This window comes from Cherax quadricarinatus, chromosome 55 (genome assembly GCF_038502225.1).
Source record: "Cherax quadricarinatus isolate ZL_2023a chromosome 55, ASM3850222v1, whole genome shotgun sequence".
In the NCBI taxonomy this organism is placed as follows: Eukaryota; Metazoa; Arthropoda; class Malacostraca; order Decapoda; family Parastacidae; genus Cherax; species Cherax quadricarinatus.
This window is the reverse complement of record NC_091346.1, coordinates 15,164,355-15,182,880: the sequence shown is the minus strand read 5'-3', so window position 1 is coordinate 15,182,880 and position 18,526 is coordinate 15,164,355. Positions and strand designations below refer to the sequence as shown.

At 42.1% G+C, this 18,526-nt stretch overlaps 1 protein-coding gene across 4 annotated transcripts in view; it reads left to right on the top strand.

Moving 5' to 3' along the window:
• LOC128699023 (mitogen-activated protein kinase kinase kinase 7-like) overlaps positions 1 to 18,254 on the top strand; it is a 120,561-nt gene extending 102,307 nt beyond the window's left edge. For all 4 annotated transcript variants that reach the window (XM_070096874.1, XM_070096873.1, XM_070096876.1 and 1 more), the window contains 3 exons: positions 10,549 to 10,730; positions 14,196 to 14,348; positions 17,294 to 18,254. In XM_070096874.1, the coding sequence (XP_069952975.1) occupies positions 10,549 to 10,730; positions 14,196 to 14,348; positions 17,294 to 17,440 (482 nt within the window). In that variant the 3' untranslated portion in view covers positions 17,441 to 18,254. The remainder of the gene's footprint in view (positions 1 to 10,548; positions 10,731 to 14,195; positions 14,349 to 17,293) is intronic.
• Positions 18,255 to 18,526: the final 272 nt, after the last annotated feature.

Genomic DNA, 18,526 nt, shown 5'->3' with positions numbered 1-18,526 from the left:
ATTACCTTCCCTGTCATTATTACCTTCCCTCTCATTATTACCTTCCCTGTCATTATTACCTTCCCTGTCATTATTACCTTCCCTCTCATTATTACCTTCCCTCTCATTATTACCTTCCCTCTCATTATTACCTTCCCTCTCATTATTACCTTCCCTCTCATTATTACCTTCCCTCTCATTATTACCTTCCCTCTCATTATTACCTTCCCTCTCATTATTACCTTCCCTCTCATTATTACCTTGCATGGACTGTTAACTCTTACAGAGTTGATGTATCGTCTGGAAGACAAATTGCAATACTTGTAGAGAACACAGAGGCACAATACCGTGACTGTAACAATACATAGATATCCCGCATCAAGGACAGAAAAGCTTACGACGACCTTTCGGTCGTCACGGTCCAACTTGGACCGTAACGCCCTTTAAAGCTTCTATATCGTATATATGGGACATTCGTGTACTATTCTTTAAGATCAGACTTTCTAAATTCCACTTTAAGGGGCAGGAAGGAGGGAAGAAATTAAGCAAAATGTTAATATTCTGTGTGGAATGGGAATCCCTTGATGGCAGAAATGACCAGGGAAGTGTGCTAGTGGCTCTTTACCAGGGGGCGGCTGGCCCCTCTTCCCCAGGATGCCACCCACAACTCTTGATTAAAACACTGCCTCCTGATATAGTATATGTGCAGAACCTGAGTATCTGTAGTGATATAACTTGGGTATCTGTAGTGACATGACTTGGGTATCTGTAGTGACATGACTTGGGTGTCTGTAGTGATATAACTTGGGTATCTGTAGTGACATGACTTGGGTGTCTGTAGTGATATAACTTGGGTATCTGTAGTGACATGACTTGGGTATCTGTAGTGACATGACTTGGGTATCTGTAGTGACATGACTTGGGTATCTGTAGTGACATGACTTGGGTATCTGTAGTGACATGACTTGGGTGTCTGTAGTGATATAACTTGGGTATCTGTAGTGACATGACTTGGGTATCTGTAGTGACATAACTTGGGTGTCTGTAGTGATATAACTTGAGTATCTGTAGTGACATGACTTGGGTATCTGTAGTGACATGACTTGGGTGTCTGTAGTGATATGACTTGGGTGTCTGTAGTGACATGACTTGGGTATCTGTAGTGACATAACTTGGGTATCTGTAGTGACATAACTTGGGTATCTGTAGTGACATAACTTGGGTATCTGTAGTGACATAACTTGGGTATCTGTAGTGACATAACTTGGGTATCTGTAGTGACATAACTTGGGTATCTGTAGTGACATAACTTGGGTATCTGTAGTGACATAACTTGGGTATCTATACTAACAGAACTTATGCATTTGTATGCACAAATTTTGGTGTATCAGGCTTCAACTTGGTACAGTGTACCACCTATGATACCCAGATACTGTACTGTACTCAGGTACTGTTGCCAGCTAGGTAAATAGGGGCAGCAGGTATACAAAAGGTTGCCCGTAAGTCTCATCTCGCTCGTGATTGATCCCGGGTGCTTCGATTGTGGGTCGAATTCTCTGTTATCGAGACAGGATACGCCTGAGGTACTTGATCGAGTACTGGTGACACGCCTATAGTGGGTTCTAGTTTTGGGACCCCTCAGCATGGCTCTGTTCACCTATTTGTGTTTACGGGGGTCGAGTCGCCGGTTCTTGGCCCCCAGGGCCCGATCATATCTACTCTTGAAGCTGTGTATCGTGTTTGTTCACCTTGTTCACTTCTCTGCATTTGGTGGGCAGGGACGGGGTAGGGGGAGAATGGTGGGGAGTGGCGGAGTTTTTGGATGTTTTAGTTGTGTTAGTGGTTATTGGTTGGGGAGGGGAAGTTAGGGACTGAGGTTGAATGGGATTTATAGGGGTTTTGTGGTGAGAGTAGTTGGGGAGGTTAGGGAGGCTTGTGGGGTGGGGAGGAAAGTTGTGGGAAAGGGAGGAAAGTAGTAGGGTGGGGGAGGAAAGTAGCGGGTGGGAGAGGAAAGTAGTGGGGGAAGAAAGTAGTTGGGTGGGGAGGACAGTAGTGGGGGTGGGGAAGGAAAGTAGTGGGGTGGAGAGGAAAGTAGTGGGGTGGGGGAGGAAAGTAGTGGGGTGGGGAGGAAAGTAGTGAGGGTGGGGGAGGAAAGTAGTGGGGCTGGGGGAGGAAAGTAGCGGGGGTGGGGGAGGAAAGTAGCTTGGATGGGGGAGGAAAGTAGTGGGGGTGGGGGAGGAAAGTAGTGGGGGTGGGAGAGGAAAGTAGTGAGGGTGGGGGAGGAAAGTAGTGGGGTGGGGGAAGAAAGTAGTGAGGGTGGGGGAGGAAAGTAGTGGGGTGGGGGAGGAAAGTAGTGAGGGTGGGGGAGGAAAGTAGTGAGGGTGGGGGAGGAAAGTAGTGGGGTGGGAGAGGAAAGTAGTGGGGTGGGAGAGGAAAGTAGTGGGGTGGGGGAGGAAAGTAGTGGGGTGGGGGAGGAAAGTAGTGAGGGTGGGGGAGGATAGTGAGGGTGGGTGAGGAAAGTAGTGGGGTGGGAGAGGAAAGTAGGGGGGTGGGTGAGGAAAGTAGTGGGGTGGGAGAGGAAAGTAGTGGGGCGGGGAAGAAAGTAGTAGGGTGGGGAGGAAAGTAGTGGGGTGGAAGAGGAAAGTAGTGGGGGTGGGGGAGGAAAGTAGTGGTGGTGGGGGAGGAAAGTAGCGGGGGTGAGGGAGGAAAGTAGTGGGGGTGGGGGAGGAAAGTAGTGGGGGTGATGGAGGAAAGTAGTGGGGGTGGGGGAGGAAAGTAGCTGGGGTGTGGGAGGAAAGTAGTGGGGGTGGGAGAGGAAAGTAGTGAGGGTGGGGGAGGAAAGCAGTGGGGTGGGGGAGGAAAGTAGTGAGGGTGGGGGAGGAAACTAGTGAGGGTGGAGGAGGAAAGTAGTGAGGGTGGGAGAGGAAAGTAGTGGGGTGGGAGAGGAAAGTAATGGGGCGGGGAAGAATGTAGTAGGGTGGGGAGGAAAGTAGTGGGGTGGGTGAGGAAAGTAGTGGGGGTGGGGAAGAAAGTAGCGGGGGTGAGGGAGGAAAGTGGTGGGGGAGGAAAGTAGTGGGGTGGGGGAGGAAAGTAGCGGGGGTGAGGTAGGAAAGTAGTGAGGGTGGGGGAGGAAAGTAGTGGGGGTGGGGAGGAAAGTAGTGGGGGTGGGGGAGGAAAGTGGTGGGGGTGGGGGAGGAAAGATGTGGGGGTGGGGGAGGAAAGTAGTGGGGGTGGGGGAGGAAAGTAGTGGGGGTAGGGGAGGAAAGTAGCGGGGGTGGGGGAGGAAAGTAGCGGGGGTGTGGGAGGAAAGTAGCGGGGGTGGGGAGGAAAGTAGTGGGGGTGAGGGAGGAAAGTAGTGGGGGTGGGAGAGGAAAGTAGTGGGGTGGGAGAGGAAAGTAGTGGGGTGGGGAGGAAAGTAGCGGGGGTGGGGGAGGAAAGTAGTGGGGGCGGGGGAGGAAAGTAGGGGGGGTGGGGGAGGAAAGTAGTGGTGAGGGAGAAGTTCCTCGGGTGATGCCAGCCACTGAGTCACAGCTTTCCCCAGCACTATCTATTTTGGCACCCCCCTCCCCTCCCCTTCCTCCTTTGCTCCCCCTCCCCCTCAGTCCTTTTCTTCCCCCTCCTTTTTCTCTATACTTATCCTTGCCTATAGTCAGTTCTGATGATGTTACCACTGATGTTACCACTGATGGCGTTACCACTGATATTGTTACCACTGATATTGTTAACACTGATGATGTTACCACTGATGGTGTTACCACTGATGATGTTACCACTGATGTTGTTACCACTGATGATGTTGCCACTGATGATGTTACCACTGATGATGTTACCACTGATGGTGTTACCGCTGATAACACTGATGATGTTACCACTGATGGTGTTACCACTGATAACACTGATGTTACCACTGATGTTACCACTGATGTTACCACTGATGGTGTTACCACTGATGATAACACTGATGATGTTACCACTGATGTTACCACTGATGGTGTTACCACTGATGTTACCTCTGGTGATGTTAACACTGATGATGTTACCACTGATGTTGTTACCACTGATGGTGTTACTACTGATGTTACCGCTGATGTTACCACTGATGTTACCGCTGATGGTGTTACCACTGATGTTACCGCTGGTGTTACCACTGATGTTACCGCTGATGGTGTTACCACTGATGTTACCGCTGATGGTGTTACCACTGATGTTACCGCTGATGGTGTTACCACTGGTGTTACCACTGATGTTACCGCTGATGGTATTACCACTGATGTTACCGCTTCGAATAGCAACCATTATATATAGATATACAAAATATACAAGACTGCACACACACACACACACACACACACACACACACACATTGCAGCTGTTAAAAAAGACGCGGAGATTGACTTGGGAGGCAGACGTCACAAGCGGTGGACTGGATAAGCAACACTAGAAACACACTTGACAGTCCTCATGTGATGCGGTTGTGGTAGGGGGTGGTAGTGGTAGGGGAAAGTCGGATGCTGGTAGTGGTGGTGGGGAGAACCACACTGAACTGTTGTTATCTTCCAGCTGAACTGGGCAGCCAATTGGCACTGCCCCAGTATATACGGCAGTGACGTGCACTGTCATTACTCCTTGTCCCTGGTGACGTCTGTGAATGAGTCTCTCTCTCTCTCTCTCTCTCTCTCTCCCTCTCCCTCTCCCACACGCACTTTACAATCAAATCCTCTACTGGACTATAAACAATTCTTCACAGTTTAGCGTAAGAAACTGAAGCCAGTATATACTGGCTCCCCCACCTTCGTAAGTTAGTATGACTTGTAAATGGTCCAAGTCGACCGAAACTTCTGAGTAGCCAATTAGGGCATAAACTACCCTGGAATCTCTGGGTGGATGGATCAGTGTGAAAGTACTGGGGTACAAAAAATATTACCCACTTGTACCCTGAGACGTGTGAATTTTCGTACCCCGAAACAAGGGAATTTTTATTTGTAGATGGGCAAGTAGCCATGCTGGGGTGCATCACTCCTGTGTTCAGATATTATCCTGGTGTGTATTATGCCAATCTTAAGATATCCTGGAGCGACCCCTTCTGCAGAGCTTTAAATAAATAAACTTTTTCTCTGACCTGATATTTTCTTCTGGAAGTCCCTAAATTATTATTACCAAAACTAAGTGGTAAACCCGCAAGGCTCATACAGCACTTCAGGGGAGGATGTGTTAAAGATGTAATATTTAAAGATCAGAGATCCCCTGAAAACATATGTCATCCCTGGTTGGATATTATCCTTGGCACAACCCGCAACCTATCTTTTATCTCTGGTGAAATACATTACCTATGTTTTATCTCTTGGTTTCCAAGGAATGAGAGCTACCTTCTCCTTCCTTGGATCAAGCCTTTTTTCCTCCTGTTTCAGAGATGCTTCCTCACACATACAGGTTTAGCGCACATCCCTGAATATATCGGAATAGAATTTTTTTTTTAACTGCTGCAATAGTGCTGTATACGAGGTAGTGGTAAGCCCACAGAACCTGAGGTAGGTGTCCTAAAACTCCCCACAAGCCAGTGTGCCAGCTCTTGCTTATAACCATAAGCAAGAGCTAAACTCGTAAGGGGTCACACAGCCTACGAGTTTCAGTACTTGCCAGCCATAGGTTCGAGTCCTGCCCGTTTTTGTGATTAGTCTGCAGTCATGTCAATATGGGGTTTTGCGTGTTATCAAGAGCAGGGAGCGATGCAGGCTTCGTCCTCCATCCACTAATCAATTTACTGTGATCTTCTCTCCTCTTTATTCCATCTTGAACGGCGCTGTAGTGACCCCTGTGGGTTTAGTGCTTAATTATGATTACAATAATTATTCCACCTTGAAAAATTCGGTCCATAAAAGTTACATTATTATTGTTGCTGATTTCATGGGAAAGCGTTAAACCTGTAGGGATCAGGCAGCGCCTGGGGAGTGGGAGGTATCATGTTTGATCCCAAGGAAGAGGGGGGAACTCCAGTTCCTTGGACCACGAGCCCCACACCGACATCAGAGCACCCCGTTGAAAGGTTCAGTGCCGCCAGGTGTTTTATATATACAGTGGACCCCCGGTTAACGATATTTTTTCACTCCAGAAGTATGTTCAGGTGCCAGTACTGACCGAATTTGTTCCCATAAGGAATATTGTGAAGTAGATTAGTCCATTTCAGACCCCCAAACATACACGTACAAACGCACTTACATAAATACACTTACATAATTGGTCGCATTCGGAGGTGATCGTTATGCGGGGGTCCACTGTAGTATTATTTTGGGTGTAGATGTTTGGCACTGCAGACAGACACCTGTACCATTGACAATATAATGTGCACAGGTGTGTGACAACTAGCACAGGTGTTTAACACTGCAGGTGGTCAAGGTTGCAGTAAAGAATATGTACATGTATATGTACAATTGGTTATTTTTATTAAATGTTTCCCCTGCACAAAAGGTGGTCAGTCCCTCCAACCTTGGTAAGAAGTGGTTAGTCCCACAACCTTGGTTAGAGGCAGTCCCACAAACCCATTAGTTGTGTGGTGGTATTCATGGTGGTGGTATTCATGGTGGTGACATTCATGGTGGTGACATTCATGGTGGTGATATTCATGGTGATGGTGGTGGTTGAGACAACATGAAGCTGTGCCAAACTTCTTCTCTCCTAGTACCAAGATTCATTTTTAGAAAATGATGCTACTGTAAGAGCATATCAGTTACACTCAGTATTGCCAGCTATGTTTACAACAAAAATTCCATTTTTATAGTCGGATTGACGAGTGTGTTGCTCGTCAGGATACATTGTGATAAGATGTAAACTGTGAATTATATGTAGTTATTATTATATTATGCATTATTATTACAGTAGGGCTGCCATATCCACAAGGGATACATTCCAAGACTTACCATGGATACCTGAAACTGTGGATACTAGTGAACCCTATACAGCCTCTTCTCACTTAACAATGGAGTTCCGTTCCTACGACCACGTCAGTTACACGAATTCGTCGCTAAGTGAGGAGCATACTACAGTGGACCCCCGGTTAACGAACTTTTTTCATTCCAGTAGTATGTTCAGGTGCCAGTACTGACCGAATTTTTTCCCATAAGGAATATTGTGAAGTAGATTAGTCCATTTCAGACCCCCAAACATACACATACAAACGCACTTACATAAATACACTTACATAATTGGTCGCATTTGGAGGTGATCGTTAAGCGGGGGTCCACTGTATAATGGGAGTGGGGTTGTGTCAACAGTCTTTGATATTGTTTTAATGTCACCTTTGCACTATTTATAACATTTCTGGTATATTTTTAAATGTTTATATAGTGTACTGTATATTGAAATAAGCAAAATAGAGAAAATCGGCTAAAATAGACATTATTTAGGTATGCATACTGGTCAGAGAGCCCTTTGTAAGTCTGAGTCGTCTGTAAACAAGTATGTCACTAAGTGAGGAGAGGCTGTATACAAGTCATTTTTCATTTATGGACATACTATGATCAATTTTAATTGATAAATTATGCACAGTAAGTGGAGAATTAGCTCTTTTTCACTGATGGGAAGCACTTCATGGTTTCTCTTAGGCTTAACCAACTGCCGTAATCACTAATGTTGTTTTGGTGTCATTATTAAGGAAAATTAAGGGTTATTTTCAGGCCACAATAAACAGTAGATAACTGAAACCGTGGAAACTGTACCTGCAGATATGGGGGTTCTACTGTGTTATTATTATTTCTTTCAACAAACTGGCTGTATCCCCCCCAAGGCAGGGTGACCCAAAAAAGAAAAAAAAAAATTCTCGTAAAATTTAGTAATGTATACAGGAGATGGGGTTACTAGCCCCTTGCTCCCGGCATATTAGTCGCCTCTTATGACATGCATGGCTTATGGAGGAAGAATTCTGTTCCACTTCCCCATGAAGTATTATTATTATTACAATCACTACTAAGCTCTAAACCCACAAGTCTTAGTGTTAAGTCATAGTGGTTTAAGATAATGACATTTATTTTAACTATGTGCAGTATGTATATACAGGTGCTCCTCGACTTACAATGGTTCAACTTACAATATTTTGACTTTACAATGGAGATGAAACTTGAGATAATTACCCAGCATGAAGGCAGCAAGTTTGTAATTTGTATTCATTTATTCACTTCTCAATATTGGTATTTAGTTACAGTAATTATTTAGTTATTTATTCAGTGATATTTATTTATTTAGCATATACAGCCTCTCCTCACTTAACGACAGAGTTCCATTCCTAAGACCTCTTTGGTAAACAAATTCATTGCTAAGTGAGGAGCATACTATAATGGTAGTGGGTTTGTCTCATCCATCTTTGATATTGTTTTAATGTAACCTTTACACCACTTTAAACATTTAAAAACATACTAAAAATGTTATTACAGTAATGTACTGTACAGTGGTACCTCAAGTTATGAACTTAATTCGTTCCAGAAGGCTGTTTGAGTGCCATTACCAAATGAATTTGTTCCCATAAGGAATAATGTAAATTTGATTAGTCTGTTTCAGACTCCCAAAAATACGCTTACAAAAGCACTTACACAAATACACTTACATAATTGTTCGAGTTGGGAGCTGTTCGAAACTCGAGGTACCACTGTATATCATAATAAATCGAATAGAAGAAATCAGCTGTAGAACATAAGAAAGAAGGAACACTGCAGCAGGCCTACTGGCCTATGCGAGGCAGCTCCATTTCTCCCACTTGCTTAAGCCAGTGCCTTGACCTAGTGAGGTCAGACACGTCACTTAAGGGAGGAGCAGTGCATCCGACCTAGTAGCACAAGCTAGTCAGGTCCAACCCACACCCACTCTTGTATTTATCCAACCTATTTTTAAAACTACACAACGTCTTAACGTCTATGACAGTACTCGGGAGTTTGTTCCACTCATCCACAACTCTATTACCAAACCAGTGCTTTCCTATATCCTTCCTGAATCTGAATATTTCCAATTTAAAGCCATTGCTGCGAGTCCTGTCTATGTTAGATATTTTTAGCATGTGATTTACATCCCCTGTATTAATTCTTGTTTTCCATTTATACACCTCAATCATATCTGGAGTTTACCTGGAGAGAGTTCCGGGGGTCAACACCCCCGCGGCCCGGTCTGTGACCAGGCCTCCTGGTGGATCAGAGCCTGATCAACCAGGCTGTTACTGTTGGCTGCATGCAAACCAACGTACGAGCCACAGCCCGGCTGGTCAGGAACCGACTTTAGGTGCTTGTCCAGTGCCAGCTTGAAGACTGCCAGGGGTCTGTTGGTAATCCCCCTTATGTATGCTGGGAGGCAGTTGAACAGTCTCGGGCCCCTGACACTTATTGTATGGTCTCTTAACGTGCTAGTGACACCCCTGCTTTTCATTGGGGGGATGTTGCATCGTCTGCCAAGTCTTTTGCTTTCATAGTGAGTGATTTTCGTGTGCAAGTTCGGTACTAGTCCCTCTAAGATTTTCCAGGTGTATATAATCATGTATCTCTCCCGCCTGTGCTCCAGGGAATACAGGTTCAGGAACCTCAAGTGCTCCCAGTAATTGAGGTGTTTTATCTCCGTTATGCGCGCCGTGAAGGTTCTCTGTACATTTTCTAGGTCAGCAATCCCCCTAATTCTACGCCTTTCTAGAGAGTGCAGGTTCAGGGCCCACAGTCTATCCTCATAGGGAAGATTTCTGATACGTGGGATCAACTTTGTCATCCTCCTTTGTATGTTTTCCAGAGCATTTATATCCATTCTGTAATACGGTGACCAAAACTATGCAGCATAATCTAAATGATATATAGAGTTGAAGAACAACCTGAGGATTTCTATTATTTATACTTCTTGCTATGAAGTCAAGGATTCTGTTAGCTTTATTGCGAACACTAATGCACTGTTGCCTTGGTTTTAGATTACTGCTTACCAGAACTCCTAAATCCTTTTCGCAGTCCGTAATATTAAGATCTACATTATTTAGTTTATATGTGGCATGGTTATTTTCCTGTCCAACATTTAGATCTTTGCATTTGTCTATATTAAACTGCATCTGCCACTTCTCCGACCACTGCATCAGTCTATTCAAATCATCCTGGAGTGCTCTAATGTCCTCATTATTTAGGTATACATGCTGGTCAGAGAACCTGTCGTAAGTCTGAGTTGTCGGTAACCAAGTACGTTGCTAAGTGAGGAGAGGCTGTATTCATATTAACCTTATGATGGGTTTGTCAGAACTTAAACCCCCTCATAAGTCGAGAAGCACTGGTATATATTTATTACTGAACCTCAGTTTGCTTTTAGATATGTACAAGTCTTTTTAATGAGCTGCATTGTAACTTTTGTCTGGTCATCACCTTTTCTAGCTCCTCTTAATTTTTAATATAAATAACATTTACTAAAGTTGTTTCCTGTCATCTGAGTATCTTGATGCCTGTGAAATGCTCTTAATCCAAGAATTGGAAGTTCCCTCCCTCTCCTTGGATCAAACTTTATCTCTAGTTTACCAGGTTCTCCATAAATAATGTACGTATAAATATTAGTATTACTTATTCTCCACAGGTGGTGGTAGTCACAATGGTGATGGTGGAGGTGGTGGAGGAGGTGGGGTCACTGAGGGTAGCAGTGGTGCTGATGAGGAAGAACTGGGACCTTTTTGGGACTTCCTTGACAATGAAATCCGGCCCATTAAGCCTCTACCATCATGCCCGGAGTCACAAAAGATCTTCTCTGAACACAAAGAGGTATGAATCAGTGTTGTTTTTTATTATCACAGTCTGAGTATTTTTATGAATATAAACTTAGTGCTTATTTAAATTGTGCTTTTTTTTTTTTTTTGTGCTACAAAAAAATTCACACAATGCAGCTTGTGGTTCCATTTTCATTGTTGTGTGCCATACAGTTTAGTAAGTGGCTAGACAGGCATTTACATATTATTATTACAATCATAACTAAGAGCTAAACCCACAAGGATCATACAGCAGGCATTTACATAGCCCTTTATGACTAACATTCAGTGATAACTTTCAGTGATTGTATAAATTTTGTGATAGCTATCTTTTAGGTTTAGAATGTGATGGAGTGATGGAGTGAATGATGGTGAAAGTTTTTCTTTTTCGGGCCACCCTGCCTTGGTGGGAATCGGCCAGTGTGATAATAATAAATAAAAAATGGTAGATTTTTCCTTCTTTGTTTTAACATTTATCCACATTGTCATTGGTGTTTGATGTGCCTCACCCTGGCATGTGTTATGGGAAGATCAGTTTTTTTTTTTCCAATTAACAAATTTGGATGAATTGTTAGCTGAATATACTCTGCATGCATAAAAAGGATCCCTTGTGATTTTTCCCTAAAAGAAAGCCGACATGGATGCTATTTAAACCACCCTGAAAAGTTACCTTCCCAAATTTCTTTAGATAATATTTCTTCAAGACTTGGCTGTAATGGGTACATTATGTTTTAGGCATTTTTGTAGATTTATAAGTAAGCAGTCCTCAGCAGATATTACCTCTTGACTATCATTATTATTACAATCATAACCAAGTACTAAACCCATAAGGGTCATACAGGACTGTAAAGTAGGATGTGCTAAAACGTGCAATATCCTCTTCACCCTTGCTGATCTCTGATCAGGCATAACAGAGGTAGAGTTGGGAAGGGCAGTGAGGAGTACTAAGGGAAGTGCATGTAATCAAAGTTGACTATCATTAATGGTTTCATTATGCATGGTAGGTTCTCCTAGTATTGTGGTTTGTGTTGGAACTTGTGTATTAATCTTGTTGGCCACATTAGCTGAGAGTAATGGGGAATTACAGCCTTCATCATCCATAGGAACTACCACTAAGTTACATTATTTTTTAGGAGAGGTTACTGCATTAGTTTCATTTGTAGAGAGGACTAGTTTGATAGCACCACCTACAGGGTAAGCTTGTAAAACAGGGGAAATATAACACTCAGTCACTCTTCTCACTTTCACTACCACTTGAGCTAGCTTGTACCAGTGAGGACAAGCTCAAAAACCAGTCAGATTTGTTTCAGTTCCAGTATAACTAGGAATTTAACTTTCTTCCCATTTGCTTTTTTTCTTTGTAAGATTCATCACATCTGACCTGGTGGTGATATGATCATTGGCTTGACATGCCTATGTTGTTGTAGAATTTAAAATAGGAGGAAAAGAAACTTCGTCAGGTCAAATAGATACAATATTTTTACAAAGGTGTGAATATAATGTAAACACATTCAAACAGTTTTATTGTAGTGGAAGCTATAAGAAGTTGCAGAATCATACTAACTATACCGTATTTTGCGGCTTATTAGACACTTTTTTTTCCATAAAATGTCTCCAAAAACCACCCTTCATCCTATAAACTGAAGGTGAGTGACGGGAGTTTTAAGTTTAGGGCGTGGGATGGGCTCTCCCAGTTACATCCAATGCCAAGCCATTGAAACTATGACAAGTCTTATAAGCTGAGAAATACGATATTTAGTTAAAAACCACTGCATACTTCATATATTTTGGTAAATACTGTTTACCAAAATGATGGCTAAACTGCATAGTGAACATGAAACAATACACAAATAACCTGCATATAGGAGAGAGGAACTAGTACGATGTTTCAGTCTGACTTGGACCATTTACAAAGTCACACTAACATAAAGGAGAAAAGGAGAGAGTATATATAGGCTAGCAGACAGGGACAGGACAAGAGAGGTAGTAGGAAAGGAAGAAGAGAGGTAGTGGTAGAGGTAGTAATAGTGGGGTCAAAGACTAAGAAAGAGGAGTGCTGCAATGGAGCTAGGGGCCCACAAAGGGTAGGAACAAGAACACAGAGGGGGAGGGGGGGAAATAGTAATGGACCAGACACCCAAGGCAGAATAAAGAAAACCCAGAGGAGAAAGAGGAAAGGGGAAGAGGGAGAAGTGAAAAAAAGGATCAGGTTAAGTCACAGGTGTTCTGAAGTTTGGAGCGTTTTACAATGTAATGGGAAAGAAAGGCATCTTCAGAGACAAAACCAGGACTAAGATTCATACAGGGAAAGTTGTGTATAAGGGAGGATTCAACCAGATGGGGACTGTGAAAGCTAGAAGTAGGGTAGACAGTTTTAGCAGAAGACCAGTCAGTAGGATGATTGTGATCTTTGACATGACAGAAAAGAGCATTGTTGGTATTGGCAAGCATAACACTACTTTTGTGCTCCCTGAGTCTGTCAGAAAGAGAACAGCCAGTTTCTCCAGAGTACGGAAGAGGACAAGAGGAACAAGAAATACATTAGACACCAGGAGCATCTATAGAGGGAGGAGAGGTATGAACTAGATTGGTACGAAGAGTGTTAGTCTGGCAAAAAGTAAGTTTGATGTCTAAGTAATGGAGAGAATTGTTGAGATTAGAAAGACTGGAAATATAGGGAAGGCAGAGGACAAGAGAGTTTGGGAGAGAAGAAAGTCCATTTAGCATGTGAAAAAACAATTTATAAAATGGGAAGGATAGCTAAGACGGGAAAATGAATTACGAAGAGTGGAAATTTCTGATTCAAGGAATTGAGGATCACAAATGCAGAGAGCATGGAGAAAGGAGTTCTTATTTCTCTCTTTCTCAGTGCTCTCCCTTGCAGTGCTCCCCTTAGTCTTTCACTGACTCCACTACTACCTCTCTTGTCCCGTCCCTGTCTGCTGGATTATATATACGCCCTCCTTTTCTCCTTTATGTTAGTGTGACACTAAATGGTCCAAGTCAGACTGAAACATCATCATAGCTCCTCTCTCCTATGTGCGAGTTATTTGTGTATTGTTCCAGTCATGGTATTGTGCCCTTTTGTTATTTATGAAACAATGTTGCTACCTTATTCCATATCATCTACAAGGATCTTCTCTTCTTCCTCTCTATATTCCACTCTCTCTCTCTTTTGCCTTTATCTTCCATCTCCCTTAGTCTTTTTTCCATTATTAGTACTATATATAGTGGCAGTTCCACGGGAGGATGAAGCCCCCCATAATCTCCATAAGCCCCCAAAAATAATTGTAATATTATTTATAATTAATAATAATGCAACTTCAAGACATAAGCCTCCTCCAAACCAGACAGCCACACCTAAGCTCTCATATATAGAAATTCTTGACCCACCCTTACCTGTATATTATTTAGTATGACGGTTAAATTATTAGTGTAGAAATTCTGTAGTTTTCCTATAAACAATGGTTTCTTTGTACAGATGGCACGAAAGTACTTAGTTTTACAACAAGAGATCTTCAACTTGAGAAAGCGCAAGAGTGCGCTGGAGAACAAACTCTCACAAGCAGAGAAACTGGAGCAGCTGGGCAATCAGCGGTACCAAGATAAAATCAGAGAACTGGAGAGCAAGAGGGTATGTTTTTTTTAAAAAGTACATTGAAGATCATTTCTCTGCTGCATAATGCATTTCATTAAATTCCTTAATTTATGTTGCATTTTGATGCAATAATTGGTGACAGAGTTCTTTATCCCTGGGTAATGAAGAGCAAAGCTAAGCCTTTTCAGCACACAAAAGTGTTTAGTCAGTTTGGCAGTGTTAAAGTAAAAGAATCAATCAGGAATGATTGGTCATACTTTACAATGTTCCAATAATTGAATCAGACCTAGTAAAAACCCAATGAACAAACCAGGGGAGTGTAGGGAGGCTTTACCAGTCCTCAGAAAAATTGTCAAGAATATATTATTATTATAATAGGGGAGCACTAAACCCATTGAGAATATAACATTTATACTTTGAGGCCAATTTCAAGCTTTTTCTGGTCTTAGAACTTACCAAAATCATCTCTATTTCAGTAGTATGTCTTCCACTCTTTCAAATGATACCAAGAAATGGCTAATAAAACCATAAAAAAAATCTCAAAGTTGGTTATTTAAACCAGACATAAGGCTAGAGTTTTGCTTTTCTCCTCATACACCTCAAGAGACAGGATTTATTTTATATTGTGTACACTTGCCACTCAGACCCATTTTCTCATATCTAGGCCAGAATTTACCACTCGCAGTTTATCAGAGTGAGCTAAGCTCATGACACAGTTCTATGTGATGAGCAGTGAAAGGGCTAATAATCACCACACTTTTTTTCAGTGGCTGTCTTCCCATAAGACAGAGTGACCCAATAAAAAGGAAGCACATTAACCATCATTCATTCTATTACTGTTTTGCCAGAAGTGTGCTAATAATCACATTTCATATTACCCACCTAATGCAACATTTCCAACCCTTCTTCAGAGTTCAGGCACTGCACTTGCTAATTTTTTTTTTCCCCTGAACCCTTTATATTACCATGTTCCCACTTCAGCAGCATGCCTATTAAAAACCACATGCTCACACAAGCCTACTGGATGCTCAGGTCTCAAACTCAAAGCCTCCTTTACCCTTTCTCTTCAAATGTTCCTGGGACAACCCCTTCCTCTCCATTATCCTTTTTCCTTCCGTCCTCTTTAAATAAAACCACCTCAGCCCTCTGATTTATCCCTTGGTGGCCCCATACCATCTTTCAGCACTTGCATATTTACACCAAACATTGCTCTCAAAGGTGACATCTCCACTGCCTCTAGCTTCTCCTTGTAATGTTTAAAGCCATACTTCTACCCATACAAAGGCGTTGGTACTACAGTACACTGGTGCATTTCTTTTTTGCCTCTATAAACTTCTTTCTGTAGATGCCTCAACATACTCTTTTTTTCCTCATGTATTCTGTGTGGTGTGAATATAATGCAGAGAATTCGTAGTTTGGAAGTTAGGAGGAGGTGCGGGATTACCAAAACTGTTGTCCAGAGGGCTGAGGAAGGGTTGTTGAGGTGGTTCGGACACGTAGAGAGAATGGAGCGAAACAGAATAACTTCAAGAGTGTATCAGTCTGTAGTGGAAGGAAGGCGGGGTAGGGGGTCAGCCTAGGAAAGGTTGGAGGGAGGGGGTAAAGGAGGTTTGTGTGCGAGGGGCTTGGACTTCCAGCAGGCATGCATGAGCGTGTTTAATAGGAGTGAATGGTTTTTAATACTTGACGTGCTGTTGGAGTGTGAGCAAAGTAATATTTATGAAGGGGCTCAGGAAAACCGGCAGGCCGGACTTGAGTCCTGGAGATGGGAAGTACAGTGCCTGCACTCTGAAGGAGGGGTGTTAATGTTGCAGTTTAAAAACTGTAGTGTAAAGCACCCTTCTGGCAAGACAGTGATGGAGTGAATGATGGTGAACGTTTTTCTTTTTCGGGCCACCCTGCCTTGGTGGGAATCGGCCAGTGTTATAAAAAAAAAATTCTGTTTATCACCTTGTCTTTAACAGACTCCTATTTTTTCCCTCTGATGTGTCTATTCTCAGATATATGAATATGTACATTCACATGCTGCATGTTCCCTCCAATTTGAGAGTCAATCTATTATTACTTTGACTTCTTTTTAACCTCATTGCCTTGCTCTTTTCAATATTCACCTTTAATTCCATACTTTTACATACCATACTAGATGCATCCATAAACCTTTGCAACTTGTCTTCAGAATCTCCAAAGAGCAATTGTGACAACTCCCTCTTCCAATTGGATTCTACATTTTTTAGTCCCACCGTTCTCCCAAACTCCCTAGCATTTACTTCTTTTACAACCCCCATTTATAAATACGTTAAACAACCATGATAGCATAACACATCCCTGGCTAAGTCCTGCTTTCACAGGAAAATAGCCCTCCTTCCTACTCTATCATGAGGTTCACCATCTGCTTGAAAATTTTCTACTGGTTTTAGTAACCTACCACCTATTCCATACATGTGCCACATGGCTCTCCTATTCACCCAGTCATATGCCTTTGCTAAATCCACAGATGTAGCAAACAGCTCTTTACTCATATCGAAGTACTGCTCACTTATGCACTGCAACATGGAACTCTGTAATCCTACTCTGTCTTCCCTCTAGCCTTTTAAACAATTCTCCTGTGCACTGTACCTGGTATACTCAACAGGCTTATTCCCCTATAATTCTTGCCATCTCTCTTGTCCACTTTTCCCCTACACAAAGGGAGTATTGTATGCTATTGGTATTTTATACCAGTTTTAACAGAGAAAATAAAACTCAATATTGAAACCTCAATATAGCAAATAAATACAAGGGAGAGGGTGTCTGGTAATACATATTGTTTAAATCTAAATAATGAGATTGTTTTAAAACTGTTATAACAAAAACAGATCTTGTGTATATCCTGGTTTTGTCTGTTAAAGTGAGGTTTTACTGTGATGTATATTTTTGCCTCACACTAAGGCCTTCTTCCACAGTTTATAGGGAATTTCTTATAATTAGCTCTCTTATTTCAGGAGAATTTGCGTCATACTCACAGCAGACTAAGACAGCAGTTGGAACAAATTCGCACCCGACAGGAAGAACAACAGAAACAGCAGCAACAGCAGGATGACGGCACTGAAGTGGACCTTGATCATCACCTCCCTTTACCTCCTCCATGATACTGTCAGCCTCTTGGACATACCCAGTGCTGTGATCTGTGGGAAATTTAGGACATTGCGAATGAATGCATTATATGCATCTTAATATTTCCTCTTCTAAGATAGAGAACTGTCTAATTCCTCTCAAGCTGTTGATTTACCATAGGTGCCATATGGCCTCCATGGGCTTAGCCCTTCCCCCTGATTAAAATACCTTTACCATAATTAATATATTTTTTAATCATGGGGAAGCACTAAACCTGTAGGAGTCATACAGCAGTACCTGGGGAATGGGAGATAAATCAGGCTTGGTTCAAGAAAAGGGAGATAGCCAATTCCTTGAATCAAAAACCCATTAGTATCAGGGTAGCTTACTACAAAAGAACTGTGTAAGCCCTACAATGAAACTAGGAGCATATAAGTGACCTTAATAAACATTTGGTGAATTGACTGTAATTGTCAAATTAAATGTGAAAATCTATTGAATTCTGTTTTGCAGATTTACATATGTGCTGTTCTTGGTAGTTAAAAGTAGGGGAAAAATTACTGTTTGTAAATTGCCAGCCTGTTATACTAGATGAATGTAATATTCATTTTATTTGCATCATGCATTTTTCTCTTGTTTACTGTTCCTCTATTGCAGGGTTTAGAAAGCCCTGAGCCTTTAAATCTTTTACAATAACAAAGAATATCCAATTATGCCTTTCATAGTTACAAAAAGCTAGTCTTAGATTATACAGTATTGTGTTAACTTGTATCAGTGAAAGGCTAAAAAAAAAAAAAGACAGACAAACGAGAGAAATAGCTTGTATACTTTAACCTCCAGCTGAGGTCCTGTTCAGATCATAGTAGATCACCATATCCTATTGCTGTTCTGTCTTTATGTGAGTTTAAACTTCTCAGTGGCAAGTGTTCATTTCACTTTGAGGTTTCAACATCCAAAACATATATTGCACTAGTTATGTCTTAAAATTTTAATTATTCTGTGATCAAATTACTACAGCGATGAACTTTTTATCAATTATCCATCATGATCCAATTCTCAGGTTCAGTCCCTTGAACGAATTACATGTACATGCTTAAAAAGCATTGTTATAGCATGTTGGC